The following is a 25,000-nucleotide window of genomic DNA, read 5'->3' as shown; positions in this document are numbered from 1 at the left end:
TGTGACTAGTCACACATGAAATGCATTTTGCCCGACCAGAGGTGGTTTGATAAAGCTTTTAAAACCAGGAGGTTCAATCCACAATCTGGTTGAGAAACGGAACGTTCGTTCCCCATTCAATACATTAAATACATAAAAAAGTTCCCAAAAATATAATAACTTTCAAAAATCAGAATATAAATAGTTGTTCAAATAAAAAAATATCTTGGCAGATTGATGAGGTACGTCTTGGTCAGCTAAACGTACTTAGATGTACAGTACCTCCAACAACACATAAAACCTCATATACAGTTGAAGTCGGAAGTTTACATACACTTAGGTTGGAGTCATTAAAACTCGTTTTTCAATCACTCCACAAATTTCTTGTTAACAAACTATAGTTTTGGCAAGTCAGTTAGGACGTTTACTTTGTGCATGACACAAGTCATTTTTCCAACAAGTTTACAGACAGATTATTTCACTTATAATTCACTGTATCACAATTCCAGTGGGTCAGAAGTTTTCATACACTAAGTTGACTGTGCCTTTAAACAGCTTGGAAAATTCACGGCTTTAGAAGCTTCTGATAAGCTAATTGACATCATTTGAGTCAATTAAAGGTGTACCTGTGGATGTATGTCAAGGCAATAGTACGCAAGTACAAACACCATGGGACCACGCAGCCGTCATACCGCTCAGGAAGGAGACGCGTTCCGTCTCCTAGAGATGAAGATACTTTGATGCGAAAAGTCCGAATGAATCCCAGAACCGCAAGGACATTGTGAAGATGCTGGAGGAAACAGGTACAAAAGTATCTATATCCACAGTAAAACGAGTCCTATATCGACATAACCTGAAAGGCCGCTCAGCAAGGAAGAAGCCACTGCTCCAAAACCGCCATAAAAAAGCCAGACTACGGTTTGCAACTGCACATGGGGAAAAATATTTCACTTTTGGAGAAAGGTCCTCTGGACTGATGAAACAAAAATAGAACTGTTTGGCCATAACTACCATTGTTATGTTTGGAGGAAAAAGGGGGAGGATTGCAAGCCGAAGAACACCATCCCAGGGGTGGCAGCATCATGTTGTGGGGGAGCTTTGCTGCAGGAGGGACTGGTGCACTTCACAAAATAGATGTCATCATGAGGGGGAAGGAAGTTATGTGGATATATTGAAGCAACATCTCAAGACATCAGTCAGGAAGTTAAAGCTTGGTTGCAAATGGGTCTTCTAAATGGACATTGACCCCGAGCATACTTCCGAAGTTGTGGCAAAATGGCTTTAGGACAACAAAGTCAAGGTATTGGAGTGGCCATCACAAAGCCCTGACCTCAAACTCATAGAAAATATGTGGGCAGAACTGAAAAAGCGTGTGCAAGCAAGGAGGCCTACAAACCTGACTCAGTTACACCAGCTCTGTCAGGAGGAATGGGCCAAAATTCACCCAATTTATTGTGGGAAGCTTGTGGAAGGCTACCCAAAACATTTGACCCAAGGTAAACAATTTAAAGGCAATGCTACCAAATACTAATTGAGTGTATGTAAACTTCTGACCCACTGGGAATGTGATGAAAGATACTAAAATAAGATTAAGATTAAATACTAAGACTAAGATTACATGTCAGGAATTGTGAAAAGCTGAGTTTAAATGTATTTGGCTAAGGTGTATGTAAACTTACGACTTCACCTGTAATTCTGCCCAAAAACTATTAGAATTTATCTTAACCTGTGGCTTTTTAGGTGAGCGCTGATGCCACCCTGTGATAAGTAGTGGCCACTTTGTCAAAGGCCGGGGCGCAAAATATTTATCTTGATTTCTAGCGCGCCTCTCCAGGGTGCTGTTGGAGAGATGCATTGCTGCTGCGCTCCACCAACCTTCCGTCCAAAACAATCGTCTATCATAAATCATGTAGCAGATTTAGGATACGATAGAAAGAGAATGTGGCCTTTTCTGTAGCCTACAGGCTGGAGATAAATTGTATGACAATGTAATGAGACGGACACTTTTAACATCGTGCAGGTTTCTCCGATCAAATAGCCTGATCTAAACGGCGCCCAATCAAATAAAAAAAAGCGCTGACATGTTGACAAACATTCATATTCTAACAACAGGACAGGTCAAAGTAAAATGAACAATATGGATAATCAGGGTATTCACAACTGTGGAATGGATAATCAGGGTATTCACAACTGTGGAATGGATAATCAGGGTATTCACAACTGTGGCCCAGGAGTTTCACCCTGTGGACTACATTGTCATGATCAATGGTTTTCGAGTTTGTATCCGTAAATATTTTGACGAGCTGGTCATAGCGAAAAAGAAAATACTTGTGCATTTCCCACTGTGTAAAGACATTGATTATCATTGCAGATAGGCTCAGGATAACTCCTGATAAAGTTGGGTAGCCGATATTCAGAGCAAAAGTCTAAGCCGTTGTGTTGGGGAGGGGGGGGTACTATGCTAACATATGGTATTTTTTCTATCATTTAGCCATTTGATTTAGGATGTTAGGACCCCTTTAGGTATACATTTTAAAACAATAAAATATTGAATTTGGCCTTTACTACCGTAGTCCATAGCAGAGCTGGAGCTGGAGCATAGTGTGCCCAATTTGACTGGAGCGTGGACCGAGTCTCCCAAAGCCTGGCGCGTTGGCCTTCTCACCCACTCCAATTTCGCTCCTGTACCGCTCACTTCAAGAGCCCAGGCCAGGCCCAGCCAAGCATTGTAGTCTACTTGTGTGCTGCTATAGCCCCTTGCTTTAGCTACTGTTATCTAGTATGCTAAATATTTTCATAAAAAACAGATAAAACACCCAAGTGAAAAATCAAGGTGATTTACAAAGATGAGGAGGACACATCCCGAAAGCATGATGGTGTACTTAATACGTGCACATGCTAACAGAAAGGAATGAGGTGGGTAGCTAGCTAAGTGTGTCATTGTAGCAAAGCATTTATAAACAAAAAATCAGAACTCTTAAAATGTATATTATCTATACAATAGGCCTGACATATTACCTCTTTCAAGGAGCTTTCCATTTTGATAGGGTTATTTTCCTGATAAAACCTTAAGGCCTACCTATAATAATTAAAATAATTAAAAAACAACTCTGCATCGCTGCCCAGTCTGGCATGAGTGGCGTGTTTAGCATCCCCTGTGGCTCTGCAAGCGCAGATAGGGTATTCTCCGCTGCAGGCACCATTGCATGTGCCTGAAGCCAGACTCTGGCCAAACTCATGTTTCTAAAACATTATTCAAAGCATTTTTAGTTTAATTTGTATTTCATTCTAAGTACGGCACAGCCTATATGCACAATGTTGTTTAAATGCTGAGCGCTATAATGTTCTTGCAAATGCTTCACAATGTATTTCTTTGTAGGCTATAGCCTTGAAATCATTGAAATAATAGGCTAATAATATAGCTTAAATAATAAATGTTTGTTCTTTCTTACATCTTGCCCAAACTGGATGCATGCGTGCGTCAGCGTGCACCATCGTGCGCAAATTGATTTTGTCCCTCCACACCAAACGGGATCACGACACGTTGAAATATCAAAACAAACTCTGAACCAATTATATTATTTTGGGGATAGATCAAAACGTATTAAACATTTATGGCAATTTAGCTAGCTAGCTTGCAGTTGCTAGCTACTTTGTCCTATTTAGCTAGCTAGCTTTCTGTTGCTAGCTAATTTGTCCTGGGATATAAACATTGAGTTGTTATTTTACCAGAAATGTACAAGGTCCTCTACTCCGACAATTAATCCACACATAAAACGGTCAACCGAATCGTTTCTAGTCATCTCTCCTCCTTCCAGGCTTTTTCGTTTTTGGACTTTATATGGCGTTTGGCAACTTTCATAATAAGGTGAATTAACACAACTGACATCAATTCATCTTTCAATCACCCACGTGGGTAAAACCAATGAGGAGATGGGTTCTCACCCATCAATCACCCACGTGGGTATATGCTTCTTAAAGCCAATGAAGAGATGGGAGAAGCAGGACTTGCATCGCGTTCGGCACCACAAATAGAAGCAACTTCTATTTTAGTGGCTGGCAACGCAGACGCTCATTGGCGCAGGAGCAGTGTGGGTGCAATGATATAATAACATGTATGTGTACATTTATTTTGTAATGCTCGCACACGTGACGCTTCCGGTTTGGGCAGCGTGTTAGGCTACCTGTCTGTCTGACCTATTTAGAATGTTTTGATGCTGTTTCATACGACAAGTAACTTATCTCAAATGATGAGTGCTGCTTACAGTCAACTTTTCGTGTTGTTTATTAAATTACTCTTTATTCAAATCATATGGTTTGGTTTCAATAGTTTAGCTCACATGCTCTGGCCATAGAAAAGCATTGAATAACACATTTAGAAATAGCAAAAAAGACAGTCAAAAAACAAATGATAAAGAATAAGGTTTTAAAGTGTCTGTCCCATATCTAGAAGATATAAGAAAGATAAAGAAATATTTTAGTTTTTTTGACACATATTTAACCTCTTATTTTTGTTGGGACAAAACTACCTCCATATTCCATTTGTTTGTCCGGGTTACCTTCAGACGAGTCCCGTGGGACTTGTGGGGGTCGTAGAGTAAAACGGAGAACATCATCGTATTCCTGAGAGTCTCCCATTTTCATTGTTGGTAGTTTGTGGGCCAAACCATCCGGACACTACAGACGTTTTCATGAGGAGGCGGATGCGGTAGCTTAAATTGACAGATTTTTATATTATGTTATTTAGAGTGCCGCACGGGTGTGTCAATGAACTATTAAGGAATTTAAATAGCCAAAGTGATTAGTCACAGGAATCAGAACTAATAAAGCCAATGCAACTACCTGTTTTACAAACGGTAGGCCTACCACATGGATGGTCATTCATAAAATTCCATTGCGTGCCGACATGGTAGTAAGCTAGTAAGCACGGACAGACGCTAACGTTTCTTTTTGTAATTTACAAACAGTAGGCCTACCGCATAGATGGGCGTTCATAAATAATGTCAGGCAACACTGTAGGCTACACCCCAGTAAGCACGGACCAATGCCGATGCCTTTTGGACACATGGTTTTGGTGCAGTCCGGACCGGCCTTGATTTCCATATTCACAGACGTTGGCTTTTGGTCCGGTCAGGACCAAATCTGAACCAGTCATAGAAGTCTATTGTTTGGCTCGGTCCGGACTGGACCGGCCTTGATTTGGCCCAAACATCCATAAATGACATATTTCTAACTTTCATTCAGAACTGAAAATTAACCATATTTCAACGTCCAGAAAATAAGTATGTTTCAACATCCGGAAAATACGCCTTTTTTCAACTTTCAGTCAGAACCTAGATTGAACGTTTGGAAAATACTATTTTAGACATCTTTTCAACGTCATTGTGCTTACTGGGACTATTCTAGTTTAGCGGTGGCAGCAATTTTTTGGTCTTGCCCTGGGACGGCAGAACGGCCATCACCGGGCTTGCAGAGAACAAACAACATTAGTTTTTATGACATCATCACTGTGCAACCCTTTGGCAATGACCTGTATCTCTGACTGTCATCCTTGTTCCTGTTCTTGTATGTGTGTGTGTGTGTGTGTGTGTGTGTGTGTGTGTGTGTGTGTGTACTGTATACACATGTCCCTACCTGTATCTCTGGTAGTCATCCTCATCCTTGTCCAGGCTGACCAGCTGGTTGGGACAGGCCTCGTTTCCCAGCAGGCTGAGGTACTGCAGCGACGGAGTTGCCTCCGCCAAGTGTTCCAGCAGTGCCTCGATGTCAGTCAGGTGTCAGAGGTCAAGGCTGCTAATTACATTAGCATTTACCCCCCCCCCAGCTTCAGAAAGCTAGTCACAGGCAATGGGTTGCTGTGAGAGAGCAGATAAAAATTTAAGGCTCAGAGGCATTTATTTGTCTGTTTCTCTGTATTTTCCCTCTCTCTCTCTCTCTTTCTACCCTGCCATCTTTCTTCCTCTCTCCCTTCTCTCTTGCTCTCTCCATTTATTCTTCTCTCCCTCTCTCCTCAACCCCCCCCCCCCCCCCCACAGGTGGCCGGGTGGGGAGCGTTAAAACATTGACAAAATGATGGATGCCCTGTGGTTCAAACGGTCCATGATTCGCAGAGCCGTAGCCAACACCAAATGTGGAAAAAAAGCTACCAGCCTCCCAAACAGGCACAGTCATCACTAATACATTCACTTCATTGGAAAATTGAGCCCAAAGTGTCAAAATGAAAGCGCACTAATGCAGTGGTGGAGTGTGTAAAATGGCACAGCTCCACATCAAGATGTGGTCTAATTGGGGCATTAGCATGTGCAGGCCACTTCACCTCTCTTTCGCTCTCTTTCTCCCTCACCCCCTCTCTATCCCCCTCTCTCTCTTTCTTTCTTTCTCACTCTCTGCTTCAGAGCAGTTGACACGCACTTCAAGGAGGCCCAGTTTTAATGTTGACACGGTAGTTGTGTGTTTGCATCATTACCCTGTAGATGGATCTACTGGGGAGGCTACCAGGGACAAACAGGACACGTAGTTAGGCTGGGTTCTTAACGCTAAGGGAGGAAGTTGTAACATTTTCTGTCTGATCATAAGCAGTGTAATATTGCAGTGTCTGGATTTGAGTGTGAGTGCTTACGGTTTACTATGAGGAAGGTATACAGGTATGGAGCTGTTTAATCATTGATCTCAAAATATACATGTAACTGGAAATGTATACAGAGTTACAATAATGACTGCATGTTTGGTTTTCATATGTTAAATGTTCTAGTGTCTTGTTTCAACATATTTATTTTGTTGAGGTTTCCAGTTTTGCACCCTACTGTTTATGAGTTATTATACTAGTGGTTCATTTGTCAATGTTTGTAGTTGGTTATACTACTAATACATATATTATATATTGCTCTTTCTCAAAGATATGCTCAGAAGTTCCTCTCTTTCCATTTTCTTCCTCAACATATCGACACAGACCCTGCTGTCTTATATCCCTGTTTCCACTAGAGGTCCCCGTGGCGTAGAAACTAGTCTGTGGGGTCTGAGGTACCAAGACCCACATGCCTTTAACACTGCTTTTACATGTACTACAAATACCCCAGAGGCCTTTCAGAGAGATAGAGAACACAGAGATACAGAAGCACAACAACAGGTGCATTCGTAAATTCACTCTGCCTATCTCCTCCGATTTCAGAGTACTCTCGTCAGTGAGCCAGAGCGCAGAATAACTGATGAATTTACAAATGCTCAACACCAGTTGAATGTGGCCGGTGTCGGTAAATGTCAGTACAAAAAATAGTAATTCAATTATTTCCAGCAGCACAGTTACAGTCACCAACGCTCTGGATAACATGAAAACAGCCTAACCAGCTCTGCTAGGGTGAGTAAAATGGTCAGAGTGAGGTGTTATCTGTCTCATTTGGGTCTGGAAGTAGTTAGCAAGCTAGCCAACATTAGCCAGTTTACTTGGGTGCTTGACTGCCGTTGTGAGGTCAGAATGCTTGGATCAACCGTACTCCTTGGCCAGAGCGTCCAGTGTCCGCTCTGAACACACCCAAAGACTAATGTTCTTACAGTTCTATGAAGTAGCCAATACTACAGAATGACACAGAGAATGAGTGCTTCGCTTGAAAGGATATTTGGTTCTTATTGAGTGTCAGGGTGTGGAGGGTGGGTAACCTGGGCAACTGGAGGTCGTTTCCGAGCAGATTGTTGTCGACGACCAGTTCTTCCAGCCCAGTGAACGCTTTCAGGCCAGCCAGTGACCTGCAATGATAAAGCGAGAGAAAGAGAGAGAGAGAGAGAGAGAGAGACACAGAGAGAGAGACACAGAGAGAGAGACAGAGAAAGAGAGAGACAGAGAGAAGAGAAAAATGATACGGCTCTAAATCTGTGCAGACGGCCATTATGTGCAGAAATAAATATTTCAGCCTCCCTCTTTTCACGCGTCAGCAGAGACAGGGAGAGTTTTGTCAGGGGCCTGTCAGAGAGGGAATGAGGAGAATTAGTGGTGCTGAGTTCCCCTGGCATGGCCTGGACCCGGGACTCAGCGGCGAAGGGCTTCCTTCACAACGCTGGCAGGATGAGGGATGGGGGTCACCAGTGAGTAGCCAGGATTCAAAACAAAAGGCTTCAGAAATGTGGCGGGCAGGATGAATTTGTCAATGTCTTGTGTCTGGAGGTGCCTGGTTTGGCCTGACCCCAACCCTCCATTCCCAAGACAAATCACTCTGTCACACTTCACCTTCATTCCACGGACACAAATTTAACTTGTCATCCATCATCATCACAGCCCGACCAGCCGAATACAGAATACACACTCCCACAATCACAGGCTGAATGGAAATGGAAACTTTTTTGAAAACTGTGATGGGGGTTGGTTTAACACCAAAGCATTTTTAGTTAAAGTGTTTTTTTTATAATTTGTTTTTGTGAAGGACTGCAGAACCCTCTGATGCACATACATTGATTTTACGCACTCACACACAAACACAAACACACACACACACACAGAGAGAAGTGGCATAAAGATGATGGAGAGCAGTGTTCAGGGTAATGTTAGGGGGATTGCAGAGTTCAACCCTTGTTGAAGGTTTATAAAGCCAGTGTTGTATAATCCCTCACACTACACACCCTGTCAGCCCACTATGTTAATCATGTGTTCAGGCCATCCTATCAGCCCACTATGTTAATCATGTGTTCAGGCCATCCTGTCAGCCCACTATGTTAATCATGTGTTCAGGCCATCCTGTCAGCCCACTATGTTAATCAAGTGTTCAGGCTATCCTGTCAGCCCACTATGTTAATCATGTGTTCAGGCCATCCTGTCAGCCCACTATGTTAATCATGTGTTCAGGCCATCCTGTCAGCCCACTATGTTAATCAAGTGTTCAGGCTATCCTGTCAGCCCACTATGTTAATCATGTGTTCAGGCCACCCTGTCAGCCCACTATGTTAATCAAGTGTTCAGGCTATCCTGTCAGCCCACTATGTTAATCATGTGTTCAGGCCATCCTGTCAGCCCACTATGTTAATCATGTGTTCAGGCCACCCTGTCAGCCCACTATGTTAATCAAGTGTTCAGGCCATCCTGTCAGCCCACTATGTTAATCAAGTGTTCAGGCCACCCTGTCAGCCCACTATGTTAATCATGTGTTCAGGCAATCCTGTCAGCCCACTATGTTAATCAAGTGTTCAGGCCATCCTGTCAGCCCACTATGTTAATCAAGTGTTCAGGCCACCCTGTCAGCCCACTATGTTAATCATGTGTTCAGGCCATCCTGTCAGCCCACTATGTTAATCATGTGTTCAGGCCACACTGTCAGCCCACTATGTTAATCATGTGTTCAGGCTATCCTGTCAGCCCACTATGTTAATCAAGTGTTCAGGCCACCCTGTCAGCCCACTATGTTAATCATGTGTTCAGGCCATCCTGTCAGCCCACTATGTTAATCATGTGTTCAGGCCACACTGTCAGCCCACTATGTTAATCATGTGTTCAGGCTATCCTGTCAGCCCACTATGTTAATCATGTGTTCAGGCCATCCTGTCAGCCCACTATGTTAATCATGTGTTCAGGCTATCCTGTCAGCCCACTATGTTAATCATGTGTTCAGGCCATCCTGTCAACCCACTATGTTAATCATGTGTTCAGGCCATCCTGTCAGCCCACTATGTTAATCATGTGTTCAGGCCATCCTGTCAGCCCACTATGTTAATCATGTGTTCAGGCCATCCTGTCAGCCCACTATGTTAATCATGTGTTCAGGCCATCCTGTCAACCCACTATGTTAATCATGTGTTCAGGCCATCCTGTCAGCCCACTATGTTAATCATGTGTTCAGGCCACCCTGTCAGCCCACTATGTTAATCATGTGTTCAGGCCATCCTGTCAGCCCACTATGTTAATCATGTGTTCAGGCCATCCTGTCAGCCCACTATGTTAATCATGTGTTCAGGCCATCCTGTCAGCCCACTATGTTAATCAAGTGTTCAGGCCATCCTGTCAGCCCACTATGTTAATCAAGTGTTCAGGCCATCCTGTCAGCAAAACATGTTAATGTGTCCAGACTGACTTCATTGACATTGAAACCTGGCTGAGAAGAACATTACAATAGGACTACTTTCTCACATGACTGTAATTTCTATTCATCATTAGAAAAAATAGGAACTTAAGATGTAACACATTCTTTAACAACCACGTTTAAAGTGAGATAAAAAAAAAAACTATATTAGTGAACATAGTGATATTTCTGATGAAGCGATGTACCTTCTGGTAGGGCTAGTGTCTGTGACTTCATCTATAGAAATATAACAATTATCATGACAATAGCAAGTTGGTTAGAGTGGTGGGCCAGTAACCAAAAGGTTGCTGGATCGAATCCCTGAGCTGACACGGTACAAATCTGTCCTTCTGCCCCTGAACAAGGTCCCCTGTTCCCCGGTAGGCCGTCATTGTAAATAAAAAATGGTTCTTAACTGACTTGCCTAGTTAAATAAAGGTTAAATAAAAAATAAAACAAATGTAAAGTGTGGGGAGAAAGAGAGAACACATTCAAACTGGCCTTAAAGAAGAAAAACTACAAGGTACGATGCCAAACTAAGACTTAGAACATCAGACTGTATTCCCATTGAAATCATCCCCATGTGTGTGTGTTAATGCATACATACCTGCGTGTGTGTCTATAATAGAGTAGGGTCTGTACTCCTGTGTGTTGCATTGTGAACTGCTTGGTTAAAAGAAGCTGCATGGCACAGAGGTTGTTTTCATGTCACCACTGCTGTGTGCACCGGCCGATCTAATCAACTAAATTCACAGCAAGGGGAGAGTAGAGCACAGCACAGCTACCTAATCCCATCCTGGTGGTGTGTGTGCATGTGTGTGCGTGTGTGTGTGTGTGTGTGTGTGTGTGTGTGTGTGTGTGTGTGTGTGTGTGTGTGTGTGTGTGTGTGTTTGACAATACTTGTGGGGACCTGGAGTCCCCACAAAAATAGCAAACAAACAAAAATTTGACCAACAGGGGACATTTTGTTAGTCCCCACAAGTTGAAATGCTATCTCTATGGAGTTTAGAATTAGTGTTAGAATTAGGTTTGGGATTAGGAGCTAAGGTTAAGTTTAGGGTTAGGTTTAGGGCTAGTGGTTAGGATTTTGAATGTGACTGAATTGTGTCCCCCCACAAGGTTAAATGTGTGTGTGTGTGTGTGTGTGTGTGTGTGTGTGTGTGTGTGTGTGTGTGTGTGTGTAGGGGGATACAGTATGAGGATTTACTTGAATTGTCTCCAGCTTTTGTTTATTTTATTTAACTAGGCAAGTCAGTTAAGAACAAATTCTTATTTACAATGACGGCCTACCTTTCCCTGGCGCTCTCTGCAGATTCCCCTAACACCAACATCTGGTTTCATTACCTTTCTAAGAGCCTAGTTTTAATATAGAGAACAGAGTGAATGCAATTTAGTTAAAAACATAACCAGTCCTCTTTAGTTTTTTACGACAACTAATGAACATAATTTAAGTCCCAAAGCTCTTATGGTTGGGTAAAATGGAAAACACACACGTGCACAACGCACACACGTGCACAACGCACGCAGGCACGCACGCACGCACGCACGCACACACACACACACGCACGGGTGTGGAAAGGAGAGGACAGAGGAGAAAGGAGGCAAAACTAGGAAACGAGAGGCTACACTAGGAGACATGATGGGAAGCAAGAGGCCAGACGAGGAGACAGGAGGCCAGACGAGGATGCATAAGAAGAGATAGGAGAACATAAGAGGAGACAGGATCCAGGAGAGGAGACATGAGAGGAGACTGGAGAGGAGACTGGCGAGGAGACAGGAGGCCAGATGAGGAACCAGGACAGGAGACATACCTGTGACCCAGAGAGGTGTAGACAGAGACAGAGGCATCTGGATCAGTAGTTTAATACTAATGCAGACACACTGATTGATAAACCACCACTGACAGCCCCGCGGAGGGAAGAAAACCCTCTGTGATTATTGGCTGAAATGTCAGTCACTCCTGCCAATGGCGTAGGTCCATCTCATGTAAAATGTCTTTAAGCAAGGAATGACAGTAGGATAATAGCCTCAGATCTTCTACATCTTTCCACTTCTCTCTTTATGTGTCAGAATAAATCACAGTTGGCATTTTTAGTAGTGTTTAGGATTAGAGGTCAACTGAGGAGACAACCTAACATATATATCCATTCCCTCACAGAGTCCAAACATAACCCAGGACAATCCTAATGAAGACCAGTCACACAGGTAAAGAAAAATCCCCACAGTTATAGAGGACACTCTATATTCACTTTACTAGTGGATCCAATCTGTAGAGAACCAGATAGATATTTTCAGAACTCTGGTCTGCCTGAGTAGAAAAACAAAACTAAGAGAAGAACACTGAAAAGTCAAGACAGGCCACAGCCTTAGGCCCCGTTTTAAAGTTAGAGGGCCTGTGTGGTGTCACTTCTAAGCTATTGGTGGTGGTGTAGATTCTGGCGAAGTCATCTCTCTCTTCCAGTAAGACGGCTGCGGACTGGCGAGCAAAATGACACACTGTTCAGAGAGCAACAGATAAATGTTTGATGAATTGGCCAATACTGGGGCAGTGATGGCCTTCATACGTGCATAATGGTCTAGCTGCAGCACACTTCAGATAGCCTGCCATGATAAGGCAGAGTAATGAACGGGAGAAGGGAAAAGTAGGATCCGGATGGGTTTTAATAAATGTAATAAGAAAAACTAATGGAAAGAGATGGAGAGATGTCTGGGAGAGGAAAGACAAGAAGGAACAGAAACGTCCATCTGTCCATCAGGCTGAATAGTCGATTAGGCTTCATTGGGCGATCACGTCACTCTGGGAGCAATTGGCTGACCTGTGACTAAAGCAGGTACAGTCAGTTGGGGCTTGGCAATTGGATTGCAGAGTTGCAACGGGCTTTGCTATTGAACAACAACAGAACTACACGTCACACCATAACAACAGTTCCCTGGCAATGTGTCTGTGTGTGAAAACACAACAGATCCAATGGGAGGAACATTGTGATGACTATATGCCCTGAACACCCATCACGACCCACCTACTCCCATCCAAACACACTGGAGGCAGGCGTCAGTCACTACAGGATGGTGGTCATTATCCCCCACCCCACTTCCAGGACACACATATAGCTCTCCCCTCTCTCTCTCCATCCTCCCGGGATACATGTCAATTCACACGTTAGAGGATTACACGTTGTTTCCTACCCATGCTGCTGTGAATGACTGCTAATGAGGAGGCTAATCATTGGGGTACATGTGGAGCGGATTGGTAAATCCTTCCTGAACGGGTTTTATGCGCTTAATTTGCTTTGAATAAGACACAGTCAGTGTCTGATGATGTCATACACGTAAAGGCATTGCCAACTACAAAGACCCTGATTAGAGGTGAGAGAGGTTCACACTGAAGTTAACGTAGGGTTACATGTGCAAATAAAACAGATTCAATTGTATACGGCACATTGTCTTAGGCTGAAATAGTCTATGCATTAATCATTTCACAAAATCAACATCAATTGAACCTTAATGAGTTTGATTATAACACTTGAAATGATATTCAAAAGGAGAAGCACTACCAACATGTCATTTTTTAATTGGTCAAAAAGTGTGTGATAAGCTTTTATCAACCAATAAGATGGAAGGGAAGTTGGTAGCATATAAATACCAGAAAACTTTACAAATGTATGAACAACGGTCAAACTGTCAGTAAGGATAAAGTACTAGAAAACATATTTGGATTAAAGCAAACAAAGTAAGGATTTTAAAAAGCCTAGTAGTTGGACTAATAGCACAGATACATGTACAAACTGTCAGTAAGGATAAAGTACTAGAAAACATATTTGGATTAAAGCAAACAAAGTAAGGATTTTTAAAAAGCCTAGTAGTTGGACTAATAGCACAGATACATGTACAAATAGAAGGCTACATGTCTGTGAATGAGTCCACACAAATAGCTTAGGACTGTCACATTTTATTTAGGTAAAACAGTCACGTCATTTTACAAGTACACATTTTTATGTTGAGTCAATTTACAACAATCAATCAATCAAATGTTAACACATTTTATTTAAAACAAGTCTAATCAATGTACAAGTAGGCTGAAAAGAGAATGATATTCTGATAGATATGTTCAGGCCTTGAATAGTTGTTTTCCCTCTATTGGACTAGGCCAGTACTTCCCAAACTGTTTCACTCAGCCCCCTTCCATCATTCACTAACCATTCCTCTAATCATTCCTCTTCATGTTGTATGGTCTCAGTGCTTGCAGCACAGCAACGTTTCTTGTGAATGTTAGTATTGAATGATTAGTTGTCTCTTCATATGACAAATGCTTTCATCCCTCTGTGAGACTGAGCCGAAAATCAATTCTTAGATGCCATCTTTGTCGTTATGTAGCTACATCAGTGCTGCACACACACACACACACACACACACACACACACACACACACACACACACACACACACACACACACACACACACACACACACACACACACACACACACACACACACACACACACACACACACAAAACCATAAAACCAAAGCTTCCTTCATGTCTCTGTCAGTTTACATATGACCCCATCATTACATTATTCACTTCAGTGTTGTCAACATCTTCCACATTAGGCCTGAGCCAGTTCAACTAGCATCTCCCAGCCTTGTGTATGCCTCAACGTTCACCTAATAGCAAATAATCACGAGAGGCCTGTCACTGCATGGCAGATGATGGATGGGCTTTGATGGACGACCCTGCCACAGCCATGTCCACTAATGCATCTATAGGATAGACCACACGAAAGCCTTTCATCCTAGACAAAGACAGATGCACACAGACACGCAAGCACAAATACAATTACACACACACACACACACACACACCTGGGCTAGTTCTCTCCAGGGTATGATGATTACACTGCCCCCTATTGTTCTCAGTATTAACATGCAAACTACACGACTATCTTTGATCTCTCACTCGCTGACACAAATCCTTTCAAGCCCCAATGTTTCCCTCCAAAGGTAATTAGAGCTAATTAAAAAGTTTTGAAAGCAGTCGAAGGGTGCTGTTGATGCCTCCGCCAACCACCCTACACTCCTATTTAAATTACCCATCAGCCCCCTACCAGAGTCCTGAGAATGTGTTTGTCAGTTGTGTTCCTGCCGTGTGATTGCTGTGAGGACTACGACACCAGTCTGACTAAAACCGGTGTGTGGAAGTCATGTAGGAACCTGCTATCTCAGTGAGGGGGTCTAACTGGTACCGGTGGTACTTCCTTCTAACAAACCGGTGCTCTACGGGAGCAATACAAGATGTTGGTAACAGTAGAACGACAAATAGAACCGGTGTGGTCTCTGATTGCTAAACTGGTGCTTGATTGAGGCTTGTAAACTATAGCTGTAATTAGATTGAAGATTTCAATATATTTATATACAGTACTGGTCAATAGTTTGGACACACCTACTCATTCCAGGGTTTTCTTTATTTTTACTATTTTCTACATTGTAGAATAATAGTGAAGACATCAAAACTATGAAATAACACATATGGAATCATGTAGTAACCAAAAACATGTTAAACAAATCAAAATATATTTTATATTTGAGATTCTTCAAAGTAGCCAACCTTTGCCTTGATGACAGCTTTGCACACTCTTGGCATTCTCTCAACCAGCTTCATGAGGTAGTCACCTGGAATGAATTTTAAATAACAGGTGTGTCCAGGTACTGTATATATGTTAAACACAACATCACGTAGTATTATTATTATCATACAAAGTACATACCATATTGAATTAGCATACCGTATTATACCAAACTAACACAAGTTGAACTGAGTTCAACATAATTTATGAACATATTTGTAATTAAACGTAGCCTGGTTTGGTGTGTAATCATCAGAGTGATCAAGACAACAATTCACTGCTCTGCATCTTCACCAGTATGGTAGTCCCACCCACCATCCCCCCATCCTGCTCCCTTCTTCAACCTGTTATTATCATATAATTAGCTGTCGTTCCAGTGTATCATTAAGAGGTTCGCTAAGTGTCAGGTACAGCAGCGTCTTAGGAAATGACAAGGGGAAAGCAATATCGTTCCACAATGTTACGGCATGGTAATTACATCTACAGCATCAGGAGTGGGCAGGGACAGAAGTGATAATTAGACTAGTAGTCATACTAATTAAAACCTCTATATACCCCCCCCCCCCGTTTTATCTGTACTTCCCTTTTATGAAGGAATATACTGTAGTTATTCATGCTTAAATGAAGATGTACCCTAAAGGGTAAATGAGCGGTACACAACTAAGCTACATTCCTTGTGGGTGTGATTGAATCCAGCCTTAGTTGAGTGATTAAAGGTTTGATTTCTTTCAGCTGTCAGCCAAATTATGTTAACGTAAGTATATGTTTGTAGCTGATATATACTATCCATATGTGTGTGGTGAGTGCTTGTGAGATACCATGTCGCTGCATCTACAAGAACAAGAAATACAGGACAACCTGTCTACCAATCTACATCTCTCAACTGGTTGTCTTGGTCTCGTTTTACACCGTACACAGAGATAATAGAACATGTCACTTCACAAGACCGTTTGAAATGGAATGACAACCTCGAATTCAAATGTTACATTATAACTGACATCTTTGTGCATGTATAATTGGCAGCGTATCCCAGTTAGGACTTACATATTTATCGTTCCGCCGGAGATGCTCAAAGCCGCGGACAGATAGGAGATTTTGATGGCACAACAGTCCAATGTGGGGAAAAATAGAACTGTACGTCAACTGTCGCTCTGTCAAGTGAAGTATTTTGTCACAATGAGCTTGAGAATAAACATGATTAGACACGGCAAACCAAACGGGTGTTGTTACGTTGGAAGCTCTGTCTGTAGTGGTAAAAAAAATACAGCATCTTAATGAAGATGGAGAAGCCCTTCACACCAACTGGCAGACACTTGGCATGATGGGTGGATTAACAACACCGCAACATTATGGAGGACAAAGTTTACAAGGAAGTCACATTCCCTAATCATCACAGGACCTTGATACAAAAGCAAAGAAAACTATTGCCCAATCTCCAGAGTTACCTGTCCATCTCTGTTAGAGTGTTTGTGTACTTTTCAAAAGCCTTCACTGAAAATAATTGGGGCATGTGGTTGCTTTCTCAATGCAATGTGGTATTCAGATCAAGACGTGCTTTTCTCTGAAGATCGAAGAGGAGAAGGCCTAGTGTACCTGCGCTTGTGGTTTCTTTTTTTCGGAAGATGGCCTTAGTAGCACCCTGGCATGACAATGTAAAGGGAGGCATGTGATCATTTATCTGCATAACGCTAACAATGGATGCTAGCTTTTCTCTCTCTCTTCCCCCCCACCCTCTCTCCTTCTGTCCCCCTCCCTCCCTCCTTCCCTACTTTCTCACCGCTGCTGGGCCATTACCTCTACAGAGTGGGGCTCATTAAAGAAGGCAAGTCTGGTCAAATCCTTCTGTAATTCGGTGGAGGTGAATTGCTGTCAACATCATTAACCGTCATTTCCAAACTCACTTCACTACTTATAAAGTGTTCTTTATTGTGTAATGATCCAAATCTCTCTGGAAATCGCCCCTCTTCAAAGGGCCTGGAGGACATACCACCCACCCAGCCGCCTGCCTGGCTGCCTGGCTGAGGTTGACATGTCAGAGGCCCCGGCAGATTAAACCTGGCTCTATCATTACGGGAACCTCTTTCTGTTTAAACGCAGAGGGCGTTTCATCCTGCGCTCCAACTAACAGGTAACGTTACTCAGACCAGGCCTAGCATGAAGAGAAGGAGGGAAGATAGGAGAGAAATAGAGAGAGGGGAAGACAAGAAAAGGAAATATTTAGGTTTTTGAACACATCTGTAGAATTGACTTATTTTTATTTATTTATCCGTTATTTTACCAGGTAAGTTGACTGAGAACACGTTCTCATTTACAGCAACGACCTGGGGAATAGTTACAGGGGAGAGGAGGGGGATTAATGAGCCAATTGTAAACTGGGGATGGTGACCGTGATGATATGAGGGCCAGATTGGGAATTTAGCCAAGACACCGGGGTTAACACCCCTACTCTTATGATAAGTGCCATGGGATCTTTAATGACCTCAGAGACTCAGGACACCCATTTAACGTCCCATCGAAAGACGGCACCCTACACAGGGCAGTGTCCCCAATCGCGGCCCTGGGGCATTGGGATATTTTTTAGACCAGAGGAAAGAGTGCCTCCTACTGGCCCTCCAACACCACTTCCAGCAGCATCTGGTCTCCCATCCAGGGACTGACCAGGACCAACCCTGCTTAGTTTCAGAGGCAAGCCAGCAGTGGTATGCATGGTGGTATAAATAATGACTTAATGTATGAAGCATTTACTAAGTTTTGTCTTATTCATCACAAGGAGATGGGAGGTTCTGGACAAACTGACATTTTCTTTCTCTGGATCCATTTGAATGGTGTTTACTGATAGCTCAGGCATCTGATTAAGCATCATTTGGACAGACTGGCTCCATAGCAAATTAGCCTGAGAGCTGGCCTGCTTGTCATGCCATGAGCTGTCCACTGAGTCACTGTCTTGGGGAAAAGGCCCTTTTGTGCGGCTGCAATTGTGTGTTCCCCGGTGCCCAGTGTCACGCTATGAGATGTCCTCCAAGCCTTGTGTTGGGGAAAGCCCCTTTTGAACGGCGGCCATTGTGTGTCCCCGGTGCCCAGTGTCACGCTATGAGATGTCCTCCACGCCTTGTGTTGGGGAAAGCCCCTTTTGAACGGCGGCCATTGTGTGTCCCCGGTGCCGAGTCCCCCGCCAGGCAGGGACATAGAGACAGTACAGCAGGGGAAAGCTTCTCAGGGATCTAAGACTCTACCGTAAATCTTCAAATGATTTAGCCAAACAAAGAGGGCCGCAGGGCCAGAGGAGAGAGGAGACACAGACAACTAGATGAATAAGCAATATCTATTACTGAGCTGACCTGCGAGCCCCCACACCGTGGCACCACATTTCACACCAAATCTCGCCAGATTGGAGTTGACACTCCTGGAGTGGATACACTGGCCCCCTGACTAGGTTAGCTGTCTGAGCCGACGAGTGGAGAGGGAAAGTGAAAAACCACCGAGACGGGGGCCAGCGTTGGAACGAACGGAGGGACGGATGGAAGGAGGGAGCAGCTATGAATGAAAAATCACACATAATAGGTCTTGGTTGGTTTTAAAGTGAGACAAAAATGGCTCAATTTGAACATTTAGGCTCTCTGAATGGTCCTGGGTGATCTACATGAGGAACATGCGAGGGGACAAGCGCGTCAGCCCCCTGATCAGGACACTATCAAGAGTACCAAGCTGGACGTCCAACAGGCTTACCAGTGAACCAGTGAGTGGGCTGCTCTTAAAACCTTGTTTCAGCGTCCCTCTCGGCTTTGGCTTTGCCCCTTGAAAAGCGATGCCTCCCTCCCTCCTTCCCTTCCTCCACCCATACCCTTTTCACTTTGTCATACTATCCCTCCCCCTACTTTGTATACACACAATGGTCAAAATAAACACAGCGCTCATATTTGTTCAACACATTGTTAGCCTAAAGGTAGCCACACAAAACGTTATTCCCCATATAAATCGAATCTGATTCTATGGTATTCACTAACAGTATTAACATTACCCCATAATAAATATATATTGACATAACTAGGGCATCTTTTTAAACTTAGTGGTTACTGTTAGTAATAAAAGCATATTTCTTTATAAAAGTTTTTTTTTCACCTTGATGGAAACCACTTTCAGAGGTAAGAGACGGTGTTCGGGAGGTGAGAAGAGATCGCACGACCTCATCACAGTGAGTCAATACAGCGTTAATTAATCTAATAACAATCCGCCCTGAAAAACAGGCCCTGAACTGACAAGAAGACATCCAGTATAGCAGAGAAGCAGACACCCAGAGCAGAACATTCACACATTGCCTAAGATCACAGGCTCTGAACAGAGAGCCGTCTTAAGCAGCCACCAATTAGCTGAAGGGGAATGAGAAAATATGTCTCAGGTTCATGGACCAAGCGTGAAACTCCATGATATGGCATGGCAGACAAAAACACAGCTGATCTTTTTATAGCCACCGGTGTGTGTGCGGTGTGTGGGGGGGGGGGGTTTAAATAAAAGAACAGAGAATATTTTTGGAAGAGCTGTATTGTTGAGTGTTTGAGACCAACCGTGCTTCACAGTTGGGATGATGTTCTTCGGCTTGCAAGCCTCCCCCTTTATCCTCCAAACATTACGATGGTCATTATGGCCAAACATTCTTTTTCTGTTTCATCAGAGGACATTTCTCCAAAAAGCACCATCTTTGTATCCATGTGCAGTTGCAAACCGTAGGCTTTTTGATGGCGGGTTTGGAGCAGTAGCTTCTTCCTTGCTGAGCGGCATTCAGGTTATGTCAATATAGGACTCGTTTTACTATGGATATAGATACTTTGGTACCTGTTTTCTCCAGCGTCCTTTGCTGTTGTTCTGGGATGATTTGCACTTTTCGCACCAAAGTACGTTCATTTCTAGGAGACGGAACGTGTCTCCTTCCTGAGCGGTATGTTGACTGCGTGGTCCCATAGTGTTTATACTTGCGTACTGTTGTTTGTACAGATGAACGTGGTACCTTCAGGTGTTTGGAAATTGCTCCCAATGATGAACCAGACTTGTCGAGGTCTACAATTTTTTTCTGAGGTCTTGGCTGATTTCTTTTGATTTCCCCGTGATGTCAAGCAAAGAGACACTGAGTTGGAAGATAGGACTTGGAATACATCCACAGGTACACCTCAATTGACTCAAATTATGTCAATTAGCCCATCAGAAGCTTCTAAAGCCATGACATCATTTTCTGGAATTTTCCAAGCTGTTTAAAGGCACAGTCAACTTAGTGTATGTAAACGTCTGACCCATTGGAATTGTGATACAGTGAATTATAAGTGAAATAATCTGTCTGTAAACAATTGCTGGAAATATTACTTGTGTCATGCAGGAAGTAGATGTCCTAACCGACTTGCCAAAACTATAGTTTGATGACAAGAATTTTGTGGAGTTGTTGAAAAACGAGTTTTAATGACTCCAACCTAAGTGTATGTAAACTTCCTACTTCAACTGTTAGTAGATGACTAAACAGAACAAAAGCAGAAAAATACTAAGTGCACACTTCCAACATCTAAACAAGTTCAAGTCCAGCAGTCTTTTGAAAGAGTAAGAACATTTCAGTGAGAGAACTCAAAGATGATATCCATTAACGCCAAGATAATTTAATTCATTGCCCTTGACAATCAACCGTACTCTGTCGTTAGATGATGTTGGCTTTCGCCGACTGGACGAGCCCCGGGAACACACTCTTTTTCAGATGTTGCCATACCAGAGTTACACAGTATTGTTGAAATGTACATCTATGAGCTACTTGCTATAGGCATCACTGCTATTAGCTTCATGACTGACATTTGGACCAGCGATGTCAGCCCCACGAGCATTATCAGTCTGACAGCACAGTGGGTCCACGAGGATTTCATACTGAGGAGAGCCGTTATTGCATGCTCAAGAATGTACTGGTTCTCATACAGCTGCTGCCATTTCAATGGGATTTGAGAAGATGTCTTAAACTTGGAAACATGAACACACAATGACTGGAGAAATAAGTTAATCAACTGCATCTGCAGCAGACGTGATACCCTCTGTCATGGCATTGAAACACTCAACAAAACTGCAGACAGATCGTGGGGTTAAAACTTACAAAAGTAATCGAGGCTGTGAACAAGCGATTCAGTGGCATTCTCTCGGAGCCTCTTTACTGTGTCGCACCATGCTCGATGCTAGGTACAAGGACCACTACTTCCATGCTCGATGCTAGGTACAAGGACCGCTACTTCCATGCTCGATGCTAGGTACAAGGACCGCTACTTCCATGCTCGATGCTAGGTACAAGGACCGCTACTTCCATGCTCGATGCTAGGTACAAGGACCGCTACTTCTATGCTCGATGCTAGGTACAAGGACCGCTACTTCCATGCTCGATGCTAGGTACAAGGACCACTACTTCCATGCTCGATGCTAGGTACAAGGGCCGCTACTTCCATGCTCGATGCTAGGTACAAGGACCGCTACTTCCATGCTCGATGCTAGGTACAAGGACCGCTACTTCCATGCTCGATGCTAGGTACAAGGAACGCTACTTCCATGCTCGATGCTAGGTACAAGGACCGCTACTTCCATGCTCGATGCTAGGTATAAGGACCACTACTTCCATGCTCGATGCTAGGTACAAGGACCGCTACTTCCATGCTCGATGCTAGGTACAAGGACCGCTACTTCCATGCTCGATGCTAGGTACAAGGAACGCTACTTCCATGCTCGATGCTAGGTACAAGGACCGCTACTTCCATGCTCGATGCTAGGTATAAGGACCGCTACTTCCATGCTCGATGCTAGGTACAAGGACCGCTACTTCCATGCTCGATGCTAGGTATAAGGACCGCTACTTCCATGCTCGATGCTAGGTACAAGGACCGCTACTTCCATGCTCGATGCTAGGTACAAGGACCGCTACTTCCATGCTCGATGCTAGGTACAAGGACGGCTACTTCCATGCTCGATGCTAGGTACAAGGACCGCTACTTCCATGCTCGATGCTATGTACAAGGAACGCTACTTCCATGCTCGATGCTAGGTACAAGGACCGCTACTTCCATGCTCGATGCTAGGTACAAGGAACGCTACTTCCATGCTCGATGCTATATACAAGGACCGCTACTTCCATGATCGATGCTAGGTACAAGGACCGCTACTTCCATGCTCAATGCTATATACAAGGATCGCTACTTCCATGCTCGATGCTAGGTACAAGGACCGCTACTTCCATGCTCGATGCTAGGTACAAGGACGGCTACTTCCATGCTCGATGCTAGGTACAAGGACCGCTACTTCCATGCTCGATGCTATGTACAAGGACCGCTACTTCCATGATCGATGCTAGGTACAAGGACCGCTACTTCCATGCTCAATGCTATATACAAGGACCACTACTTCCATGCTCGATGCTATGTACAAGGACCGCTACTTCCATGATCGATGCTAGGTACAAGGACCGCTACTTCCATGCTCAATGCTATATACAAGGACCGCTACTTCCATGCTCGATGCTATGTACAAGGACCGCTACTTCCATGCTCGATGCTATGTACAAGGACCGCTACTTCCATGCTCGATGCTATATACAAGGATCGCTACTTCCATGCTCGATGCTATGTACAAGGACCGCTACTTCCATGTTCGATGCTAGGTACAAGGACCGCTACTTCCATGCTCGATGCTATGTACAAGGACCGCTACTTCCATGTTCGATGCTAGGTACAAGGACCGCTACTTCCATGCTCGATGCTAGGTACAAGGACCGCTACTTCCATGCTCAATGCTATATACAAGGATCGCTACTTCCATGCTCGATGCTATGTACAAGGACCGCTACTTCCATGTTCGATGCTAGGTACAAGGACCGCTACTTCCATGCTCGATGCTAGGTACAAGGACCGCTACTTCCATGCTCGATGCTAGATACTAGGACCGCTACTTCCATGTTCGATGCTAGGTACAAGGACCACTACTTCCATGCTCGATGCTAGGTACAAGGACCGCTACTTCCATGCAGACAAGAAACAGGTTTTACGTGAAATGTTACAGACACAGCTGGACAAGATGGAAACGGACACAGTGACAGTGAACACCGACGAAGAGGACCCACGACAGAAGAGGCCATGGACTTCACTGCTTGGCATGTACTGTATGATGAAATCCTGGTTGAGAATGAAACGATTGAACAAATGAACAACGAAACAGCACAGCAAGTAAGTGGAAGAAATAGGTTTTGATTATGTTTTACTGGTAATGGGGACATACGGAACTTTTTGGTCAGTGTGGTGTAACCTTTATTTAACTAGGCAAGTCAGCTAAGAACAAATTCGGCCTATAAATGGTGGCCTACCCCGGCCAAACCCGGACGACGCTGGGCCACTTGTGCGCCGCCTTATGGGACTCTTGGAGGAATCTTGCACTGAGATGCAGTGCCTTAGACCGCTGTGTCCATGTGTGTGTTGACTATTTAACTGTACTAGAATGCTAAAACGGACGCAAAAATGTTAAATATCGGTTATAGGTACCGTTATATCGGTACCGTTTCTTTTGGAAAGGAAAATATTGGCAAAAAATGTTATAACGGTGCATCCCTAGTAACTAGGAAGACACAGGAGAGCAACGAGCTAACCACCATATTAAGATCTCCGTATGTCTCTCTATAAGCCAACAGTGCAGTACAACTCATTACTATCATGCCATTCAGTTGATAGTTATCAATGTGTTTCACAGAAACATTTAAACTAAAGGTTCAAATGTACATGACATTCACGCTCTCAGTAATTGCAAGTTTGTTAATATGACCGATATGAGTATCATTAGCAGGGCTAATAATAGTCTAGAACCACTTTCGCTAAGTGAGAGCACAACGGACTGATATCTGACAGACACATTACGCAATCAGAAAAATGAGTCCGTTACGGAGAGGGGAAAAAAAGAGTAGAAACGTCTGTGTGCATAAAAATCAAAGAGCAATACAAGTCCCAGTGTATCATTGGAATGTTTAACCTTTCTGATAGTACTACAGCATTCACGAATGTGGAACAATGGAGAGGGAACACCTTTCTCAAACAATAAAACCCTTTTACATCTGTACCTGGTACCAGGGCCATTCAAACATAATGATAATGGCTGCTCTCGTTCAGACAGTCAGACCGTCACTCAGTCGATCGCCTTTGCAAATGGAAATGTGGAGAAAGGTGGAAGATGGGTAATCATTTTATCTAGTTGACACACATTACAACGGGGGAATTTCAAAAAGCGAAGATGGAAGCTTTCAGGTCAATTATGGTGTCAGGGCTGTCAGCTTGCTATGAAATATATACCTTTGAAGAACACTTTAGTGTCAGAATGAG

The 25,000-nt window shown here is 43.5% G+C and overlaps 1 protein-coding gene across 1 annotated transcript in view; it reads right to left on the bottom strand.

Moving 5' to 3' along the window:
• The window catches only part of LOC110530624 (leucine-rich melanocyte differentiation-associated protein), a 431,978-nt gene that overhangs the window by 151,209 nt on the left and 255,769 nt on the right, over positions 1–25,000 (bottom strand). Inside the window, exons 3-4 of the mRNA XM_036986902.2 lie at positions 7,593–7,719; positions 5,614–5,753 (exon numbers count right to left, since the gene is read on the bottom strand). Of these exons, the coding sequence (XP_036842797.1) occupies positions 5,614–5,753; positions 7,593–7,719 (267 nt within the window). The remainder of the gene's footprint in view (positions 1–5,613; positions 5,754–7,592; positions 7,720–25,000) is intronic.

Source organism: Oncorhynchus mykiss, chromosome 1 (assembly GCF_057628025.1).
Source record: "Oncorhynchus mykiss isolate SJ-2025 chromosome 1, ASM5762802v1, whole genome shotgun sequence".
NCBI lineage: Eukaryota > Metazoa > Chordata > Actinopteri > Salmoniformes > Salmonidae > Oncorhynchus > Oncorhynchus mykiss.
This window is presented reverse-complemented; position numbering and strand designations above follow the sequence as displayed.